Below are 21,974 nucleotides of genomic sequence, written 5' to 3'. Positions count from 1 at the left end.
TCATGATAAACAAATGCTGTCAAACGAGAGCAGATAATGGTTGAATGAGCCGTTGCCTTTTTTTCTTATGTTTGCATAGTTTTGCATTGAAACAGAGCTATGGTTTGGCCACATACAGCTGTGGCTACACTGCATTCCCCTGAATGGTATCAGCTGCAGTAATGTTGCAGTCAAGTCTGTGACAGTGTATCTTGATATGATTAAAAAGGTAGAAATGTAATTTTGTAAAAGAGTATATCAGCAAAATGTTCATGCTCTTTAATTCTCTTATTTTCTCTTTTTAAGTTTGATTTTAAGGTTAGACGAGCACAACATCTCAAAATGCAACATTTCTGCCTTTGCATTGCCATCTATGCTCAAACATTCACTCTCACACTTCAATAGTGCACATTTTCTGTCTACTCATTTTCGTCTTGTCTAATCACCTAAAGATAGGAGGCCATGTGAAGTCAGCAAAATTTCATGAAGAGACATGTGCAGGAATGCAAACCTGTTGCAACAAATCTGTCTGGGCTGAATGCTAAAGTGTGTGTCGTATCAGTTTAATAATTTAAACATGACATAAATTGACTTTAATAAATTGTGATATTTAGCTATAATAATGAAAATGAAAACATGCACACAATTATTTAATCTTAAGAAAATGTTTTCAAAACACAAATGCAAATGAATATTTACATAATAATTGTAAAAATTACAACCGTTTTAATGACAGCAACAACAACAGCAAAAAAAAAACACATGACAACAACAGAACTAATAATATATTAAATATAATAACACACAAAAAACATATTTTGGCAGCAGTTAGTTTTTTTTTAAAGACTGCTGAAGTCACGAAGGTCGACCTGCATATCTGTCCAGCAGATAACCACAGAACATCTTTTAAATAATAACAACTTAATTTACTCTCACTCACAGTCACTTTGCTGAGACAGTATTTACTCAGTTTTAATTTGAAATACCTCTATAAGTGCAAAATGTGTCAATGCAACTAAAGCACCTTTGTTGTTTATATTTTTAGGATCTGTCAAACACGCGAGGTTTATGAATTAGTTCATCAGAACTGCTGTTTGTCCATCAACTTCCACCTGAGAGGACTGCGGTTGCCATGGCTTGATGTAGTTACCAGGGCAACCAGACGATGCTCTCACAAGTCTGTGAGGCAGACGCTGGAGGACGTCTCAACGTAGATGCACCGTCGGTATCCTGAGCGGGACTGGCCGCCTCGTAGCTCAATCACACGGCTCTGATTCCTCTCAGACTCCGCCGTCTGGAGTCGAGCCCCGCCGACCTCCGAGTCCCACAGCAGACCTCTGCTCCATAACTGCACACAACAAGACGTAGCCTAGGATTGTGTGTGCATATTATCTGTGTGTGTGTGTGTGTGTGTGTGTGTGTGTATGAGGGAATATGAATGTGTCAAACCTCAATAGAGATGTGTGTGCTGGGGTATCTCCTGTAGAAGAGGGCTCTGAGGTTGAACTCAGGGTTTCCCTCCGCCTTGAAAACCCGCGTCCTTATGGTGTCATTCTCACAGCGCACTACGGCGTACACATCTGGAGCTGTGGACCATAACACACAACACAACAAGGTGTAAATAATTATTAAGTATTTCCATTTTGTGCAACTTTATACTTCTACTCCACTACATTTCAGAGGGAAATATTGTGTTTTTTACTGCACTACATGTATCTGACAGCTGTAGTTACTAGTTACTTTTCAGATTAAGATTGTACATTAAAAAAAATATATGATCAGTTTATAAAATACAATAAATTAAAGATTAAGCCAGAGGCTGGTCTAGTTTGGCCTCATTGTCGTGTCTCAGATGTCTATGATTTGTTGATGGGACTTTTCCCCATTTAAACCTTTCAGATGGCTTAATTTAAATAACAGTTCAAATCCCAAAGAGGTCAAATTATCCAATATTTCACAAAAAATCAAAGATTAGAGAAAAGTCCAACATGTTATTAGAAATTTGTGTTGCAGTCTTTGCTCTCCCATTAATCATCTCATGACCTCTCAGATTTATTTTGTGACCCTTTAGAGGGGCATGACCCCTAGGTTGAGAACCACTGGACTAAACTAGCTAATTTCACTGTATAAGCTAGTGTAAACTAGCTTCATTTAATGCTACGTTGTGCATTTGATTCATCAGTATTAATAATATAATAATGTAAAATATAATAATATACAATTCGCAGAACAATTACTTTCACTTTTGATACTTTAAGAACATTTTTAATAATACTTCTGTACTTTTACTTAAGATTTCAAATGAATGACTTTTACTTGTAGTGGAGTACTTATACATTGCGGTGTTGGTACATTTACTTAAGTCAAAGATTTGAATACTTCTTCCACCTCTGAGTAGAAGTAGGTCCGCTACCACATTCATGCAGGAGCTTTCTGAAATTATGTCAATTTGACAGATGTCATTAAGAGACTAACAAAAATACAAAACAGATGTTTAGCGCTGGTTCATTGGTAAGAAAGCTACATGCAAGCAACAAGTGTGCGCCCCCAGGTGTGTTTTTCTGACTTTTTCTTCCCTCTTCTATCCGTTAAACTGCAGGAGATGTGTTCTGGTGCTAAGCCACCTGTCTGTTTGGGAGAGCTGAGTCCTGACGCCCTGCGGAGGTGGACTGTGGTCACCAAAGTGGGTTGAGGTAGAAAACACTGGAACACAGAGGGAGACGGCAAATCCTCCCTCAATTCCCTACACAAAAAAGATTGGCATGAGGGTTGAAGAGGAACAGATTAAGTTAAATCTGAGAGTAAGAAACGTACTGTTACTGTATATATATATATGCATATATACAATATATATTTTCATATATATATTCAAGAAGTAACAGTGCTGATCAGTTCAACGTTAAACTGATGGCCTAAGTGATTATATGTTATTTTTTTGTTTATTCATTGGCTTTCTCTTCCATTGTAAAATATACAAATATTGTAAGAGTGCTAGAATTATGAATACCATCATATGTAAGCAAGTGTAAATCTACATTATGCACTCTTGCAATAAAGTATTATATATATAAATACATGCACTGTATCTATGCAAACTGATATAACACCACAGTGATTTAATCTGCATTTAATTTAAATTTTTACATTTGTTGTTTCAAACATTGGGGATAAAATCCTCTGGAAAGCATTTGAAGCAGTTTCCATTTCTCATTCAAACCTCATTCAACAGAAGATACCAGACGCAGCATCACAGATCTAAACGTTCTGTGTGACGTTCTGTTATGTTGACCTAATATTTTTAGGTGTAGATATTTTAAGAAACAACTTTTTTGCCACTATCAAACATACACACACACTGTGTCACACACCTGAGTTGGACGTGGGAATGGGAAAAGAGACGTAGAAGGAAGCGTCCCGTGGCGCCTGGCAGGAAGGTGGTGGGCAGCACGACGTAGCGGCCTGGAGCCAGAGTCCCCTTCAGCGTCACACTGCGGGAGTCCATGTAGACCGAGCTGGCCGCCTGCTCCACCACACACTGCACCCGGCTGCAGCGGTTCACCTCCACCTGGGCCACGACAAGCAGGGCAGCAGGGAAGGGATTTTTTTTTGTTTGTGTTGGGAATTTAAAAGGTGTGTGTTCACATTTCGGTCCATGAACTGCTCACCTTCAGCACCTCAAAGCCGATAGGCAGGTTTTCTCCCTCCCCGTCTTTCCTCCGTATCCTCCTGTCCTCCTGCTGCAGACAGATCAGCACCTCCTCCTCTTTGCCTTTCACCTCAAACATGAACTAGAAAGCCAGAAAGAAAAATCATGTTCAAAATTCTTGCACTCATCGAAATACTTAGAGTTTCCACTTCAGTGTTACCTGTGGATTGTGTAGGAAAGTGTCTCTGTGGTTGATGCATCCTCCACATCGACTCCTCTTATCCGTCTGTGCCTCCCATCCTCCCACCTCTCCACTATCATCTTCCTTTGTCACTTCTTTCACAGCCTTATCTCGCTGACACCTTCCTCCTTTCCCTCCCTCCTGCTGACTCTCCCCAAGTCTGGCCTCCTTCCAGTTACCTCGCTGCTTGGTCCCTCCGGGTTTGCTGTTGCTCTTCCCCAAGCTCAGCGTGTGGTTGCCGTGGAGGACGGTGGATGGAGGTGTTCCCGGGGAAGTGGGAGCCGGACCCCACTCCCCATAGTGCCGCACTTCCCTCCAGTGAGAGCTCGGCCACAGCAGAGCCCTCTCCACCAGCCGGCACACCACCACATCTGTGAAGTAGTGACAGAAATCCTTGAACTCCATCCTGAGGAAAAGCAGAGAAAATAAATTAGCATGAGAATAACAAGATATATGGATATAAATCATGCTACGTGCCCACTTTTTAAATCTTATTTTACAGCAGCCACATTAATTCTCCATTGTTCTTTCCATGCTGATGTGTGTGACATACATAAATGACTTGTAGTATTTCCATTTTATGCTACTTTCTACTTCTACTCCACTACATTTCAGAGGCATATATTGTATTTTTTACTCCACTACATTTATTTGATTCTAGATTGAGATTATTAATATAAAATATAAATCAACTAATAAATTATGATGCATTTATTATAGGTTAAGCTACCCAGCAGTATATAAAGTGATTAAAATTACCTCCACCTTAACCGGCTGCAACATTAAAGTGATGAACACATTTATGCATCAATAATTATAATCCAGTAATATGTATATTATTCTGAAATGGGCCATTCTGCAGAATGTGTACTTTTACTTTTGGTACTTTAAGTATATTTTGAAGCTAATATGTTTGTGTACTGTGTATGTGTACTTTTACTTAAGTAAGGTTTGGAATGCAATGTATGTAATGTAATTCTACACTGTGGTATTACCGGATTTCTTCTTCCACCACTGATCAAAAGTAAAATCCAAAAAGTTAAAAGTTAAAAAAGAGGCTGTAATGCACATGAATGTAACTTTGATTTAGTTATTGTTGTTTTTTCTTGGTTTCTTTTTATTGTTGATTTTTGGTAGTTTTAGGTTTGTTGTATAGGTTTGTATTGTTTCATTTAAATTGTGTTTTTTTTATTTATTATTTTATGTGGACACCAGGAAAACTAGCAGCTACGTTACGGAAGACAATGTGGATCCAAACAAATAATAAAGAATGAAAATCTACCAGAACTCCCCGACGTCTCGAACAATGAGGCCCATCTTCTCCCTCTCTGCACGACTCATCTGTTGCCACTGCTGCGACCTGCAGGCGGCGTGCAAGGACAATAATGTCAAAGGCAGAAGAAAAAAATGCAGAGCTGCAAGGTCCAACACACTGGAAATGACATATGAAAAATACAAGTAGTGTTTCAACTTCTGGAAACCTTTATGGGTCCGTTTTGGCCATTTTCAGAGTTTCTCAGACTTCCATAATGTAAATGACAGATGTCCCCTCATAAAACAATTCCAAAACTATTGTAAAATGTCAGAAATTGTCCAAAAAAGTTGTAGTGGCACTATAAAATGTTGTATAACAGACTGACACTGTTAAATGTCAGCAGAGGCTTTATTCCCACAGCTCCAGCAAAATGAATGATGTACTCAGCAGTCAGACATGTGGCAGATGAAGCCAAAGTTCAGTACCCTCACCCCTGACTCCAGGCTCCCGTCCAGTCTGTGGTCCCCCACGGGTTCCTCATGCGCACCATGAAGAGTCGGGACATCCCACCTGTCTTCAGCAGCTTTTCCCCCAGCCTCACCTTCCTTACTGCTGTGATCCCGTAGGCGTGTCCTCGTACCAGACCACAGTCCAGCACCGACTCCACTGTCTCCCCCTCTGCTGGCTGAGAAATGTAAAATACACTGAACTTAATTTATCTTAGTCACCACATTTATAACATATTACACATCGTTTTTGTTTTAAGATGCTCAGAGATATTAGGCCCTACCCGTATGGAGCAGGTAATGAGGGCTTTGCGTTCGTGGCACTTGGCCAGCACCTGGAAGAACGCCCTCCTCTGGTCAGTGTGCAGGCTGAGGGCCTCATGGTCCAGGCTGAGGGGCTCCGAAACCCCACCAGTGAAATCGATCAGTGCCTCTGCAGTGTTTCCTCCCTCCAGGGCCTCATAACAGCCGTTTAACCTAAAGAGTAACCAGATAGATTGACTGAGTGATTAACGGCTGTGCCCCTCTTCTCCCTTTTCCATGTCCCGCTCCACAGGTGTTTGTTTTGAAGACCAAGAAGTAGAAAGGGAAAGATTGTGGTGACAGTTAATATAAAGGCTTAAGTTAATTGCCGATTTCTGACGGGTTTCACAACTATCCACCACCCCAACTTACACTCATTACATTCGGGGCACACTACTTCCTGAGTTGGCACTGGACATAAATTGCAAGGTGTAGAATCATCCAATGTAGACATAATTACTTGGGAGAATGGTGTTTTGCCAGGACGTACTATGTGTTTGTAGTTGTTAAATACATATAGTACTAACAAGAGGGTGACTGAGAGTAGACTAAGTCCTGAGGAGGGGTAGAGGTGGTCCTAGAGCCCTTACTTGGCGTAGGCCTTCTCCAGCAGGGCGCTCCAAAACTCTCGTGGTGTGGCTGAGCGGCAGAAGAGCAGCACTCCATCCCCGTTAACCGGCAGACGGTCGTCCACAACTACATCCATCCAACAGCCAAGTCGCCAGAACCGGAAATGGAAGATTCCTGCGTACAGGTCAGGATGCTTTGGATTCCACTCCTGTTCCACATGGTCGGGGATCACCTGGGAGAGGAGGGAGATTAAGCTATGAATAAAGGAAAAGAGGAGGGAAAGAAGAAAGCAAGAAAGAAAGGATGACGGGTGGCAAGGAGGAAAAAGGAGGAAGGAACACAAATACACAACCTTCTTCCACAGAGATGGCTCAGATGCTAAGCAGGAAATGGCAGCCACCATCCAACAGTTACCCAGGCTGCCTTGGTGCAAGTCACGAGTGCTGATGCCATCAACAAACAGACGGGGGTCCTTACATATCTCCTGGAGTTTGATCAAAAGAAGAAGACATCAAAAAGACACATTAAACCTGAATTATTTGATTTTTTGGCCACTTGGGGGCAGCAACAGTTGCTTGTTTACACCTCGAACAGACAAGTAGCAACATTAGCATTCATTTGAAGTTATGTTTCTGCCCACCTGACAAATGTAAGACCAATATTTAATCTACTTTGAGCTCTATTTTGCTCTCCACTCACTTCTGAGGGAAATATCTAGCTCTTTAGCTGCTAAATGCTACACTACATTCACTATTGTCACTAACTTTGTCGTTTGGTGCTGAGCAGAGTGTACAGTGGGTTTTTAAATAATTTTTGTTGTAAACAGCTAGACAGAAGCCCTGAGAGGCAAGTGAGAAAAAATTTCTGGTGATCCATTTTCTTACTTTAGTTACCTGTTTTCACAGGTGAAAAAAAGTATTTTTGTCAGGAACATGAATGATTTGAGTCCTATTTAGAACATTGTGTAGTGGTTCAGCCTCTTGTGGCCGAAATAAGTATTACAACAACAAACACAAAAAAATAATGTTTTAACCTGCCAAAACTTTTTCACTGGGCAAAACTTTTTTCCCCCACCTGTCTCACAGATGAAATAAAAATGTAAGGAACTTAGAAACTTTTTTTCTCCCTGTTTTTAAGTGATAAACTCAGGAGAGATTTTTTTTTTTAGATCAGACTTAGAAACTTGCCCCTCAGGGCTTCCATACAAAAACAAAAACAAACGCTAAAATTCTCCATTGAACTGAGAGGAACTGTAGAGTAGTATGATAATTCTCTGTGGGCTTATCACTACGAGTGAACCCTTTCACATTACACACAGTCATTTGATCCATTGTTAATATGAAAATATTGATTATATAGTAGCTTTAAATAAACTCTGATTAATGATTGCAGCAGTTAGTAGCGTCACAGTGTTTTATGAGGCCTGTGAGATGAGTGTCAGAGCACTGCTGAGGAGACAGATCCTGTCTGTGTGGACCTGTTGATCTCCATTTGGACAGAGTCAGGTAACAGTAGAAGTGCTGCTGCACTCACACACACACACACACAAACACACACACACACACACGCAGGAAAATACACACTCAGTGGTCGTAATCCCTTCAAATGTAATTCCAAACAAGATATGAACCTTCCTTCAGATGATATCAAGTTCATAACAAGTATGAGGCCACCTAGATTGTGAAGTAGACAGTTAATGTAAGAGCGAGTGGATGCAGTTTCTCTGTGTGTGTGTGTGTGTGTGTGTGTGTGTGTGTGTGTGTGTGTGTGTCAGCAGAGAGAGGCGACAGATGTCACATCCAACTCTCTGTTGATACATGCTTACCTATGCATGCTAACCCTTTCTCTTAAACCCTGAATCAAGCAAATTAATTTCCAGCAGGGTTTCACATTAAGAGCACTGAAAGGTTTGGCTCACATACTGAATGAACTTCATGAACTACTGATCATACTACACAGACATTTTTAACTGACTTTATTAGGTACAGTGTGATTACGTGGTGAATTCAGGGCATCTGTTGGTCTTGAAAACTCTTTAAAAGCATTGAATTCAGTTTCCTAAAGAAAATACCTTTAAAAGTATTAAAAAGTCTTTATTTAATTTAAAATATTCAAAACCTTAATTTTCTCTCATTTTCTCCAGATCACGTTAATTGATTAATTTATTAGGAATTGTTGTTATAAACAGCTGGAAAGTACCAACAAAAATGTGATATAAATGTCAATAAATTCATGTACTTAATTAATAATTGTAGGCCTTGTTGTCCCTATTGGTTTTCTGTAATTCTTTGACCGGTACGACGGAAAAAGGTATTAAATGAAATTTTAAGTGGTATGAAAAACATTTGTTTTGGTTCCAGCTTTCAGGGGAAAAGCTTTTGGGGTTTTGACTTAACATCTCCAATTTTATACAAATTTGTGTGTTATCTTTGACTGAAAAAAACGCTTCCAGATTGGAAACAAAAGACATTTGGAAAACAGCAGCCATCTCCTGTGATAAAAATGCTTATTTTGACTCCTTTTTGTAGTGTATATTATGCATTTCTACTAAAATAAAACATTTGTTATTGACTGTATAATGACACTTTTTGTTTATACATACACAATCCATTTCCTAACAAGTCCTTGCACTATTAACTATATTTTTTTGGCCAGTGACACTGGACAATAAATAATTTGACCTTGACTTTAATCTCCCATTTTATTGCTTGGCTTTGCTGTAGCCACAATAAACACCTATACTTATACACAGCTACACCCATCTTAACACCGTGCTAAAAACACCTGGACTATTTAAATTGGCTGCTGCTTTTTCTAAACTCAACTGTATAAACACACACCAACAGAGCAGTCCATCAGCAGCACGCGCCACTTGCTCCCTGAGGGCTAAGGTTTCACTGCCTGACGCCTCTCCTATAATAGAAAGTGCTTTAATTAACCCTAATCTGATGGAAATGTAACATGTTGAGCCAGCCACTCGATTTAGATGTGGGAGGAGAGGAGATATATTTGTAAAATAACTCTTTGTTGTTGTTTGAACTGGTTTGAGCTACAGGAAAATGTGGCAATGCAGATGTTTAAAATAAAGAATTCATAAATCCATTTAATATCACTCACCCTCGGCCTCTTCCAGGTCAGTCCCGGCGGGGTCTCCCTCTTGTAGAAGAGGGACTGGGCAGTTGTGGGGAACAGGGGATCCTTGAAGAGGGCACCTCGACGCAAGCAGGCCCGCCTCAGCTTGTGAAAGCTTTGACCCTGAAAACTGTTTACTCGTTCAGGCATTGTGGCCGGAGAGGAGAGGCTTTAGGGAAGGTTGAGAGAAGAAGAGAAATGGGACGGATGAAGAGTTCATATGTACATGGCCACTCAGATGTGGATGGGGTTACACTGAAGCATGCAAATCATTTAGGTTTCTTTTAATTTTATTAATTTAATTGTTCAGTTTTTACAAATTAACTGCTGTATTCATTTAAGGCCTAATGTACCTAATGAAACCTCTCACTTTTTATTGTTATGGCTTACAACTGATCGTTGTAATGTCCTGTGATAATCTAAATGTTGTTTCAAGTTTTCCACTCTGAGGGAAAAACACGTCATAATGATTTTTAACACAAGAAGATAGAAAAACTGTAAAGATGCTGAGGCACAAAATGTTCACAAATAGAAATGGGAGTCCAAACTGGGGAAACCCTAAACTACACTTTTATATCCATTTCAACTTAAACAGCAATGTCCCAAAGTCTATCAGTGGAATTACAGTTAAGATTAATAACACTAAAGAGAAACATCTGTCAGCTGTAATAGGAAAATTGTATCTGCAATCTCTTCTGACAGATATTCAAATATCTCTCATAGTCATAGTTTAGCTTTACTGACGGGAGGAGTCGTTTGTCAGCCTGTAAACACAAACTCTGAGATCATGAAAAGTCATTTAGTTTTGACCAATCGTTTCGACAAAACGTTCACACAACCACTCTGCCATTTAGGCTTTTGTCAGACACAAAGGCAACTGCTGGTACTATAGCAAACACTGCAGTCTACAAAACTTCCTTTGTTTAAATACATAACCTGAGAGAATTCATACCTAATGCTCAGAATTTAAACACTGAATATCTTTGTTTACATAGTTTATCAGAACAGTGATTTGTTTAAATCTGCTAATAATATGCTAGTGTGTAATATGTTTTAAGGCTGACTAATAACAATCAGTACCATAAGAAGCACATACTGTACACAGGCTACACTGACTAATATTAAACACAAAATTAATATATGTAATATAGCTTTTAAAATAAAATGAGTTGCTTTGGGTTAATAAGTTAATAAGTTCCACTTATGTGTTTGCGAATGTGACATCCTGCACCAAACCTGCAACATTTCTTTTACTGTTTACTGAGATCAGCTTTTACATTGAATTAGCCTAAATTTGTTAGATACCACTGCAAATACAACAAACATTGAATTTTGTGTTTGTGTACAATGGCTGTGGACATCTAAAGGGTTACATAGCTCCTGGCAGAGGTAGCAGGGGGGTCCTGCAGGGTCAGTGCGTGTGTGTGTGTGTGTGTGTGTGTGTGTGTGTGTGCGTGTGTGTGTGTGTGTGTGTACTGGGGGGCTTGGGTGAGGGAAGCAGTAAGGTAATAGTACCGTTTTAGTCATCAGTGATATGAACTGCTGGGGTCCCTGAGTCAGCAGTGTGTGTGTGTGTGTGTGTGTGTGTGTGTGTGTGTGTGTGTGTGTGTGTGTGTGTGTGTGTGTGTGTGTGTGTGTGTGTGTGTGTGTGTGTGTGTGTGTGTGTGTGTGTTCATGGCAAGGTCAACTCAGGGCCTTGCTGTGCAGAGAGGAAAAACAGAGATGGAACCTTGCAGGTGCTTGGGTTTGCAGATACCACAAGGGGCAATGTCATCAATTATCAGCGAGGTTTTGTTTTTCTTGTATCAGATTTATGCAGAGAGACACATAAACAGGAGGAAAACATATGAAGTTAACACTCATTCACAATCCATGATTAATGAATGCATAACAAATTCATGACTTATCGAATGCAGCAACCAAATGCAGATAAATATCATGAATTCTTGTGGCTCAATATTATTATTTGATCAAAGCTCTATGAGGTCATATGATCACTTAGAAACAGACCATCAATCATGAATAATAAGTCACAGTTAATGTCAAATGTTAACTAATAGTCATTTCAATTTGTTGGGGTTTCTGAGTATTTTGAACACATCCAGTGGCAAGAAATGACAGAAATGTGTTTTATTGGATGTTTTTGGATTTGTTGGTTTAGTTTGGTTCAGTTTTCGCAAACATGCAGAATGACATGATGGTGCCGAGATTCTTGTATATTCTGGTTTGGCCAACAGCTGCTGCCTTTACTGCCGATTCAAACATTTATTTTTATTATGTGCAATACAAATCACTTAATTTCACTCTCTATTGGTTCTACCTGTTTAAATGTGTTCTTGTTTATTAGTTTTACTGCTATTATGTATTCATTTTCAATTATTGATTTTTTACTCCGTTTGCTGTGTGATGACTCTGTTTTGACGTGTCTGTGTTTGCTATGCTGCATGCAGGACAATAAAAACGGAGCTGAACTGAACATGTATAAACAAAAGAACATCCTTACAGGCAGTTTCACAGTTTGTGTAAGAAGTGAAGAATCTTTCATTGTTGCACAAAGCACTCGTCTGAGAAGCTTTTATCCACTTAAAGCTAATTTGTTTAACTGCGAGATAACAGCTATAAATTGACTGCAGTGTACATTCACAGCTATAATTTAAGAGACATTTTCTTATAAATGAAAAATGAGCTGTGTTTGTTTCTTGAACAATGATAAAGTATTTTAAATATATGAAAATATGAAGTTTTACTCCAGCATGTACAATCATTACTGATCTAAACTTCCCCTGACAGCATCAGAAAACATTAGACACTTATTATTGTCTAGTGTTAGTCTGTGTATTAAAGGTGTTCCAGTCCTGTGATTTGACCTTATTCTATAGTCATTTTGAGCCACATGAGTCCATAAAGTATCAGTCATTAAACAATCTAGTATTACATGCACCAGATTGTGATAAGTCACGGGTTATATATTCATTGAGAGTGAGTTGTATACCCTTTGTTGTTAGTGGCACCAATATAAACTGCAGGTAAATTCTATACCTTAAAGTCAGACTAGAAGTTTATCCACTTGCTTTCCAGAGATAAAACAATTCCTTGAGCTCATGGGGTGGATCCAGGATCATGTCCTCCTTTGGTGATTTAGGAAATCCTAATTCTTCAGAGACAATCATACATGCTCTGTTTGGCACCTCCTTCCTCTTGTTCTTCTTCGTCTCAGCTGTTAAAAGCTGACCTACACTTTCTTCTTCCGCCCTCTGAATCTGTCAGGAGCGTTTGATTCATCTCCACCAGTTACTTAACTCAGTGTCATCTTAGAGATTTGTCTCGCTGGACTTGGAGGAAAAAAATGAAATGATATCAGAGAAATGTAAGTGAAAACAAAAATGCAAAAATGAAAACTGATGCTGCAGGATAAAAGTACAGCTTGATGTGAGTGCTGCAAGTGTTCCTTGACACCATCTTAAATGACCGTGTGTCGTCTAAGTGTGTGTGTGTGTCTGTGTACATAATAGCCTCTACAGCTGATGCACAAGTGTGTGTGTGTGTGTGTGTGTGTGTGTGTGTGTGTGTGTGTGTGTGTGTGTGTGTGTGTGTGTGTGTGTGTGTCCATGTGCATGCAGCCGTGACACACAGAGCAGGGTGACACCGCTGTGTAACTTTATCTCCCTCCACACAGACAATAGACAGACAGTCACCTCGCAAAGTGACATAACACACAATTATAGCATGGAAGCCTCCCACCAGTATAATATACTACAATTACTGCAGTCACTCTTGAGTTTCAGACACTTAAGATGAACACTTTATCCTCTGACGCCTGCTTGCTGGAGAACATAAGCAAATATGTTTTCTAGGAGTGTGTGTGTGCATGTGTGTTTGTCACTCACTGCTGCTTGTGCTCTTCTGGTTGGTTTTTCTTCTCCTCATCCTCGTATCTCTCCACTTTTCTTTCCTGTCCTCATATTAACATGGCCTACGGTTTCCCTCTCTTGTGGTTTTCTGCCTTATCTTTTTGGTCTCTTCTCCTCTTCCCCTCCTCTCCTCTCTACCTTCTCTTCTACAGACTCCTGGAGTATCTGTTGCTGTCGAGTGTGTTGCCCCTGACACCTGAGAAACCAAGCGGCAAGCTCCTTCTATTTTAACCACCTCACTGCCAAATATCAAGCGAATTATCCCCCATTCCTGCGTGATCAACCTGAAGCAGCAACTCAGTGCCGATAAGCCCGTTTCAGCTAAATGAATGCAATGGCTGCTAGGATTAATATTAAATAACTAATAAAGCAATACGTTTTTTTCATTTCAGATTGGCCTTTTTGAGAAACACTGACAAAGACTCCAAAGAGGCCAAATTCAATACCAATGAAAAGCTGTTGACATAGCAACATGTGAATAAAAGTATATAGCACAATGACATCCAGTAAGGCTCTGCTTTTATTATATTCATATTTATAAAGTCCACTTGTGTCACCATCAGTGTAGTCTCTTTTAAATATCTTTCCATATAAAACATGTGGGAGTATTTCCAAATATGTTTTGTTTTGTTGATAAATTAATTTATGAATGAATGAATTCCAACTCAGGACCTCCTTACTGTGAGGTGACTGTTCGACAAATATCCCAAAATATGGAATTTTCTTGTATGTGCTACTTGAAATTGCATTACACTGGTTTTATACTTTTTATTACATAAAGAGGTAGATTACTTTTATTTTTAAATACTGCAGCGTTATCTCCCTTACCTCTGTGTAACAGAAAACATATCTCACTGTAGACGATAACATAATTTCATTTTCAAATGTAAACAAACTGAAAATATGTACCTATGCTTCATTATCCCTGTGAGATACATACTACTTATATTAATTAATATATAGCCATAGTTCTATACTTATTAAGTAGGAACATTATTAACATGTCATATTTTAATATTGAATATATTAGCACGTTTCCAAGTGTATTAGATTTAATATATTAATAATACATGTATTTCTACATAAATATTATATATGTACCAAACAAATATTTCTGCTACATATACATGTATACATATTCTAGCAGATACTATACGTTTTTATACTGCATATATGAAAACAGATTTGGATCAAACTATGTCCATATATACTATGTAAACGTTATGTAGGCTAATATACACGTTCATATATGGCCATATATCAGATTTTCGTACGAGTTCTTCCCAACTATCCTAACCATGAACTCTGAACCCAGTAAATGTGTCTATTTCTGTCGATTTCACCTTGTAATTTTACTCAAAACACAATAGCAATCATATACCACACGAATAATAGCACAAATGTTGAGGTAAATGTTAAACGATCCTTTGGTAAAACTAAAACAAGTAGATGTAACAAACAATGTAAACACTGTAACCGCAAAATAATGAGTAATAAATGAATACTTTTCTATCGACAATCTTCCCTGAAATCCAACCACCAGGCATCAACTAGTCCTGTCTGTTTGGATACACTACGCATGCGCAGTGGCAAATCGCCTTCACAAATGCCGATGTGGCTGCTGTGATGTGAAACTTATATTTCTTCTGCAGGTTTAAGAGCCAACTGTTGCAATGAATCTTTTTATACTGGTTTTATTTTGTGTCTGCGGTTGTGTTACAGCACAGGAGGACGAGAGACTGCCGAATAAATGCGAAGGTAGGACGAAGACGTGACACTAGCTAGTTATGATGCTATTTATGTGGCTTTATAACAGCGGTGTGGCACATAATTTTTTTGTCCTCGAGTGTCTGCCTACACTCTTTGACATGTACATAAATACAAAATAGTTAATAAGGTTTTCTTATTTCTTATTTTCGTATTTCTCGCGGCTGTCAGTGTGTAAGTTTCTGACAGTAGAGCTGCAGGATGCTCTGGAGAAAACTGGTCGCTCCAAAGAAGTCCTGGAGGTTGGAGAAGTGCTGGACACAGGCAAGAGAAGGAGAAAAATAAAATACAACACCTCGTAAGTTAACTCTGTGGGAATTATCACTTTAATATGAAGAGAAGATACCCTGGAGTGGTGTAATTGTAAGTGCTGCTTTACAGATTGCTTTGGATAAGAGCTCTCTGTAAATGCAGTCAGTCCACATCGCTGGGGACTCCAGTATCACAAATTCTATTTAACAATTGATTTCATAAGTGGAGTAGTATTCCCCATGACTAGTTAACTGAGCGTTATGTTAAATCTCTAGTAAATCACGCTCTGCATTATTTAAACTGCTAGAAAGCCTGCAACTCTGGCTTATGTGTGTGTAAGGCCAGCATTTAAACCTATGTTCTGATTGCAGGGAAACGCGGCTGACTGAGGCTGTAGACAACATATGTGAACGCATCTTGCAGTATAATGTTCATGCAGAGAGGCCTGGCAGCCTCCGATACGCCAAGGTGAAGTTGTTGACATGTTGCCCATTCAGTACATTCCACATTAAAAGACAAATCTACCCCAAAACTTTGCTAATTTATTTGAAATTGTGTAGCAAACTGCTGGTTTGTATGTATTGCAGGGTGCCAGTCAGACCATGACGACTCTGAAGAACCTGGTCCACAAAGGGGTTAAAGTGGATTTGGGTCTGCCGTATGAGCTGTGGGACGAACCCTCTGTAGAGGTGTCGGACATGAAAAAACAGGTAGGAGGCTGTGTGTGTGTGTGTGTGTGTGTGTGTGTGTGTGTGTGTGTGTGTGTGTGTGTGTGTGCCTGTCTGCCTGCTGTAACTGTTGAAACACATTAAAACTTTTCAGTGTTTAAATTTAAAAGGTTGTATGTAAATGTATCACGTACATGTTGTCAAGTGAATGACACATGAAAGAAAACTGTGCAGAAGTTATTTATTCACAAACCTCAGTGTAACCTAAATTAATAGTTTATTCATTCACTTTATTTATGAAAGTAATATTTCATAGGAAGACATTTTATTCAGTAATTGTAACCAGAAGAAACACCTTGTTAACGCTACATTAAAAATGTATATAGTAATGCACCTACTTTTGACCACCTGTGTTGTTCAGTGTGAGACGATGCTGGAGCAGTATGAGGAAGTTGTGGAGGACTGGTACTTCCATCATCAGGACCAGAGGCTGGAGAACTTCCTCTGTGCGAACCACGTCCTCAAGACATCAGAGCAAGGTAGATGGCCCAAAGAAAGAAAGTGGTCTAATGCTGCTTTGAATTTTTTTTTTAAGTCACTTCAGCTTGGGAATGTGTTTGCAGAAGTCTCTTCCAACGTTCTCACTACACATACTTTTAATGACCTTTTTTAATGAAGAAATTTAGATTCTAATGTCAAACCTTTCTGTCCCTGATTTGTCAAACAACGTAAAAAGAGATGCATTCCTTAACTTGACCAAAAGATGTGAGATTATGTGTCGTGAAGATCATAAACTTTATGTGTAGAGCGCCTTCCTGAAAGAGCACTTTTCCAATCACGAGTTAGAAAGACCAAATAAAGAAACAGAATGACAACAAAAAACCCACAGTTGAATATAAAAAGGGGCTTCATTTTAAAAGGCTATTAAATAAAAGTGTGTTCAGTCAAAGGTGAACTCTTCCCTCTGCAGGAAATAAACTGTAGCTCAAACCTCGTCTTACTTGTGTGTGTGTTTTTTTTTTTTTTCTTTCTCTGCCTCCCTCAGAATGTATAAAGGAGGTGTGGAAAGGAGACATGGGGACCAAAGGAGGGGCCAAGGAGGCAGAAAACGACAGCACAGAAGAGGAGGGAGCGAATGAGGAGGATGGAAAGACGCACGACGCTGGGGAGCTTTGAGGAAAACATTTTCAAAAAGATAAATGCAGAAGACAATGGAATAACCTCAGTTTTTAGCTTTTGGTGGGCAAACTGCAAAGAAATCTTGTATTGTGACACCGTTTTCACTTTTTATTTCTGGTGCCAAATCTTGGTTCAAACCTTTAGTACAGTTTACATTGGGAGTTATAATAGTGTCAAATAATGCTTTATAGACACTAAATTTCTCCTGTTATTTTTATATGAATGATGTCTAAGAACTGTAGCATCTTTTTAAACACTCAGTTATTTGGATTAAGGTTTCAAGCCTTTACAATGAATGTTTGAGACTTCCACTGTTATATTATGTGTAAACGCTGTTACATCTCTCTCTATACCAACACCATATGGTACAGTATAGTCAGTATTTTTGTACCCCAAAGTGCAGTCTTTAAATGCAATATGTATAGTTTTTTCATTGTGAATAAAATGCTTTTTTTTTAATAACACTTATGGATGTTGCTGATTTGAAAGCAGTCAGTCAGTCAACCCGTGCGATTGTTACAGCTGCAGTCACCAATAAAGGATGATCAGTCTCAGGTGTGTTCCTGTTGACAGCCACACTAAGAAACTTATCAAAAGAGCAGTTTTCAACGCAACACCACAATGCCTCTTATTTCTGTGTACTTGACAGTTTCTCTATATCTTCTGTCTAAAATAGTGACAATTTGGTGCTACACTTATCAAACCAAACCTCTTTTTCTGTCTTTCTCCGACTTGGCCACCCTTGAAGCGAACTCTTTGGATCAGTTAAACGAGCCAAACTCTCGCTTTGGGGATCCTGCTGGAGATCACAAGGTCAAGGCCTTTGTGGTGAAATGTCATGAGGACAGCATTGAGGTTGTGATGAAAGCGTATCTGTTTGACCCTCGCCTGCCTGTGGAGCCCAAGCACTTGAGGCTTGGACCTGTCAGTGCCGTGCAACATCACTGCACAGCCAAAGTGTCTGGAAATGGGGAGTACGTCATCATAGCGCCTCTGACTGACTGTGGGAGTAATGTGATGGTTGGTGAGCCTCTTAATAATGAAAATATAATGTCAGCAAGCCAGGAGTGTTATGTGGATCTCAGTTGCTTTATGCTGCCATCTAGTGGTTTATCATTGATAATGCTTTGTGTGTCTTTAAACCTGTAGTTCACCCAGAGTGCTGTGCTGTACAACAACCTACTGCTGTACTCTCCTCCTCCAACATCACCTGGAGAGCCAGCTGCTATTCCTGTCCAGTGTGAATATGAAAGGTGCATTTACACACACAAAATGGTCTCCAGAGCTTTATATATGTGTTGCTGATGCTGTGTATAGTTGGTAGAATAGCAAACAAACTTTATTTATGTAGCACTTTTCAAAGTCGAAGGTATAAAGTGCTTAACAGGGAAAGAGGGAGATAGACGACAGAGAACACTCTTTATTGTATAAAACAATGAGAAATAAGTGTAAAACCTACAAAGTAAAAGCTCTAAAATCAAGAAAAAGCCACAAGCATCTCTGAGACTTTGCAGGAGTTTTTTCCAGAGTCGAGGATCAACAACAGCAAAAAAAAAAGATCTCCTTTAGTTTTCAGCCGTTTTTTGTTTTTCTGCAATCACTCCTCCTCCTGTGTATACTGGCCCTGAAGAAATCCCTTCTCAATGCAATTTTAATGTGATGGGACAAAGCAGACTGAAATCCCCGTTCTGAAGACCTAAGGGCATAACAATACCTTAAAGCTAAGCTAAAGAGTAAAAAAAATGTTTTTAAATGACATGGAGCTAATGGAGAAACCGGTGTAATGTGTGATCTCTGTTCAGTTTTCGTTAAAAGTCTGACTGCAGAGTTCTGGACGAGCTGGAGTCAAGACAGTGAAGATCTGCTGAGGCAGGCGAACAAGGTGTTAAAGTGGAGGAAATGCAAAATCAAAAACCTCACAAAACCTACTTTATTTACCAGCAGTTGGTAGTCTGAAGATGGCCACACTACTCACTTATGCTTTAATAAAAAATAATATTTTAATGTTACATATTACATTCATGTGCTATGAATTAGTCACTTTATTTGGGTAATTTCTACAATCGATTATTAATTTTCCTCCTGTTTCCCACTAGTTTCTGGAATAGAAATGCTCACTGAAGTGATTATGTTGCCTCGTTCGAACCTCTCCACCTTGCAGGAGGTACGCAGTGAGCAGCAGCGCCCTGAAGCCAACCTGGAGTACCCTGACCTCCATCCAGTCAACGCATCTCGACCTGGACTTTCACCTCAGGCTCATGACGAGTGAGTTGGTTTCGGTCTGGTCTCTAAAAATGACCTATTTGAAACAAAGGCTCACAAACAGGGCCAAGGAAACTACTGAGGACGATGAGGTCATGTCCTGCATTGTATGCGAGTGTTGTAACAACCTGTTCCTATGTGTAACTTTAGGTTTTTGTGGTGAAATTTACATATAAAATAAGATAATGATCAAATAGTATTACTACAAAAACATTTCTTATCCATAATAGCCAAATGCAAGACCTCTTTTCTCATAGTTCTCATAGGCAAAGAAAAAGGATATTTCCCTGAATGAACCACATTGAACTCACAAATATTTTTGTTGGTGTGTCTTATCATTCCTCAGATGACTGGAGCAGTGAGAGAAAGTCATCTGTTTACTTCCTGGGTGAAACGGTCAACATCGAGGCCTCTGTAGATCACCTTCATCTTCCTCTTCGTCTGTATGTAGAAAGCTGTGTGGCTACTCTGACCCCAGATGTGAATTCTTACCCCAGATACCCCTTCATAGACCACCAAGGGTGAGTCCTTGTATCTTTAATGTCTGCCGTGGTTCCTCTAATTCATTTTCCAAATGAAAACTACTTCCTTTGAATGCATTTTGATGGCCCACATTGCCCGGCATGAATCCGTCCAGTTTCTGTATCCCATTCTTATAAAATGCACCCAAATTACTTATGTAATAATGCTGAGGTCAGACGTTAAATCTGATAAGGATATGTCCGTTCTTTGCAGATGTTTTACAGACTCCCAGCTGCACGGCTCCAGTTCCCGTTTCCTGCCCAGAGTCCAGGACCAACTCCTCCAGATTCAACTCGAACCTTTCCTCTTCCGCCAGGACCACAGACACACTGTCAGCACTGATTTCACATGTTTTTATATATATGAATTACAGTATAAAGAAAAATGCCTCAACATGTCATACTGTCTCCTGTAGATATATATAACATGTTACCTGGAAGCAGAGCCCATTTCAAACAAGGACCCAGTGAAAAAGGCTTGTTCTTTCATGAGTGGGAGGTCGGTTTCATCATAACTCCTGTTTCATCCCTCATCTTTCTGTCCACCATTTTAAAAATGAAATGCCAAACTTACGAAAAACATATGACACAAATATTTTTTATCCTTCAGGTGGAAGTCAGTGGAAGGTGATGACCGTGTCTGTGAGAGCTGCAGCAGGGTCAAAGGGACAAATCACAGCAGCGGCAGTGCCAAGTCAAACCACAAGAGGGCACTGAGGAGCAAAACAAAGCACAGACAAACTGGTATTGCATCTAATACCTATACTAGTCAAGCTGTATTTAGTACTGAATACTGTGTGTATATAAAAAAAAAAACAAACAGGAAGTTTGTGATTCATAAAATGATCATCTGATTAAATTAACTCAGTTCATTTATGTTAAATTAAATTTTCTCTCCTTGCAGAGCTGCACAGGATAACCAGTTTGGGTCCAGTGATATTTCTCCCCTGAAAGCTGACTACAGTGGGAAAATATCTGTATTAAGATATTAAGTAATTGAGTTAAATAAAATTAAGTAAAAATGTGATATGTAAGAAAAACTAAACGTAGTCTCACTTGTTTTGTCTTTATGTGTAGACTAGAATGGGGGCACAACTTCACCATTTACAATAAATAATAATAATAATAATGATGATGATGATGATGATAGTAGTAATGGTAATAGTAGTAATAGTAATAGTAATAATAGTAATAGTAATTATAATAAGTATAATTATAACAATAACAAACTTTACTTATACAGCATTTTTCAAAACAAAGTTACAAAGTGCTTTACATGCTTGAAAAAATCAAGTCAAAGTCAATTTTAAAATAACACAAAAAAACAGAATGGAATAAAATACCCAACAATAATATCAGATATAGACAATTTAAAAAACTGATATTTTGGAAATTAAATAGTGTGCTAGCACTTCAGGCGCATGGAGAAGAGACGGTAGTCTTACAGAGTCAAAACTCTGCAGCACTTGTAGTATTAGGAATAACTTCATCATCACACTTGACTCTTTGTAAAGTGTTGAGTGATGATGAGCACAAGCTGAAACACATCAGTCTGACAGTAAAATTGTTCTTTATACTTACTAATATGTGTTGCTGGAGCTTTCACCCTTTATGTTTTAATTGCAGACTAAACCTGCAGATGCATCTGAAATATCAATGTGCTTTCTACATATTATTGTCAACATCTGTCAACACCACTCTTCTGAAATGTATTACGTGCGACTTCCTTTGATGATAAAACTGCTGCTAGACACCAATACAAGACAATAACAACACAATGAA

At 39.0% G+C, this 21,974-nt stretch overlaps 3 protein-coding genes across 5 annotated transcripts; 2 read left to right on the top strand and 1 right to left on the bottom strand.

Moving 5' to 3' along the window:
- Positions 1–115: 115 nt before the first annotated feature.
- LOC122870727 (calpain-5-like) lies at positions 116–13,685 on the bottom strand. Of its 3 annotated transcripts, none has more exons than XM_044185112.1 (14): positions 13,520–13,685; positions 12,672–12,964; positions 9,618–9,801; positions 6,853–6,984; positions 6,521–6,732; positions 5,912–6,104; positions 5,613–5,806; positions 5,149–5,226; positions 3,846–4,272; positions 3,645–3,767; positions 3,348–3,544; positions 2,604–2,722; positions 1,429–1,565; positions 117–1,348 (listed from the first exon to the last, which is right to left on the bottom strand). In XM_044185112.1, exons 3-14 carry the CDS (start codon positions 9,780–9,782, stop codon positions 1,151–1,153), a joined length of 2,175 nt encoding a protein of 724 aa, XP_044041047.1. In that variant the 5' UTR covers positions 9,783–9,801; positions 12,672–12,964; positions 13,520–13,685; the 3' UTR covers positions 117–1,150. The 3 variants fall into 3 exon arrangements, with proteins under 3 accessions (XP_044041048.1, XP_044041047.1, XP_044041049.1); XM_044185114.1 differs by having other exon boundaries at positions 124–1,327; XM_044185113.1 differs by lacking the exon at positions 12,672–12,964 and having other exon boundaries at positions 116–1,348.
- Positions 13,686–15,081: 1,396 nt separating this feature from the next.
- On the top strand, positions 15,082–17,873 carry cnpy4 (canopy FGF signaling regulator 4). The gene is made up of 6 exons (XM_044185116.1): positions 15,082–15,301; positions 15,482–15,608; positions 15,934–16,030; positions 16,150–16,272; positions 16,652–16,769; positions 17,276–17,873. Exons 1-6 carry the CDS (start codon positions 15,217–15,219, stop codon positions 17,404–17,406), a joined length of 681 nt encoding a protein of 226 aa, XP_044041051.1. The 5' UTR covers positions 15,082–15,216; the 3' UTR covers positions 17,407–17,873.
- Positions 17,874–18,004: 131 nt separating this feature from the next.
- LOC122870728 (zona pellucida sperm-binding protein 3-like) lies at positions 18,005–21,974 on the top strand. Its single transcript, XM_044185115.1, has 8 exons — positions 18,005–18,429; positions 18,559–18,662; positions 19,571–19,674; positions 20,018–20,192; positions 20,407–20,524; positions 20,609–20,691; positions 20,803–20,936; positions 21,097–21,974. The coding sequence occupies exons 1-8, from the start codon at positions 18,031–18,033 to the stop codon at positions 21,141–21,143; spliced, it is 1,164 nt and encodes a 387-aa protein (XP_044041050.1). The 5' UTR covers positions 18,005–18,030; the 3' UTR covers positions 21,144–21,974.

The sequence above is a fragment of the Siniperca chuatsi genome, linkage group LG22, assembly GCF_020085105.1.
Source record: "Siniperca chuatsi isolate FFG_IHB_CAS linkage group LG22, ASM2008510v1, whole genome shotgun sequence".
Lineage (NCBI taxonomy): Eukaryota > Metazoa > Chordata > Actinopteri > Centrarchiformes > Sinipercidae > Siniperca > Siniperca chuatsi.
The sequence above is the reverse complement of the archived record's forward strand: the minus strand, read 5'-3'. Positions and strand labels throughout refer to the sequence as shown.

What these genes read in the sequence shown, in the direction of transcription:
- LOC122870727 (XM_044185113.1), bottom strand. Translation starts at nt 9,782, where the DNA reads ATGCCTGAACGAGTAAACAGTTTTCAGGGTCAAAGCTTTCACAAGCTG. An exon ending in TCATTACCTGCTCCATACGG is followed by an intron (nt 5,807 to 5,911) that starts GTAGGGCCTAAT and finishes TACATTTCTCAG; the next exon opens with CCAGCAGAGGGGGAGACAGT. An exon ending in CTTTCCTACACAATCCACAG is followed by an intron (nt 3,768 to 3,845) that starts GTAACACTGAAG and finishes CTGGCTTTCTAG; the next exon opens with TTCATGTTTGAGGTGAAAGG.
- cnpy4 (XM_044185116.1), top strand. Translation starts at nt 15,217, where the DNA reads ATGAATCTTTTTATACTGGTTTTATTTTGTGTCTGCGGTTGTGTTACA. An exon ending in TGTCGGACATGAAAAAACAG is followed by an intron (nt 16,273 to 16,651) that starts GTAGGAGGCTGT and finishes TGTGTTGTTCAG; the next exon opens with TGTGAGACGATGCTGGAGCA. An exon ending in CCTCAAGACATCAGAGCAAG is followed by an intron (nt 16,770 to 17,275) that starts GTAGATGGCCCA and finishes TGCCTCCCTCAG; the next exon opens with AATGTATAAAGGAGGTGTGG.
- LOC122870728 (XM_044185115.1), top strand. Translation starts at nt 18,031, where the DNA reads ATGCCTCTTATTTCTGTGTACTTGACAGTTTCTCTATATCTTCTGTCT. An exon ending in GCCAGGACCACAGACACACT is followed by an intron (nt 20,525 to 20,608) that starts GTCAGCACTGAT and finishes TGTCTCCTGTAG; the next exon opens with ATATATATAACATGTTACCT. An exon ending in AACAAAGCACAGACAAACTG is followed by an intron (nt 20,937 to 21,096) that starts GTATTGCATCTA and finishes CTCTCCTTGCAG; the next exon opens with AGCTGCACAGGATAACCAGT.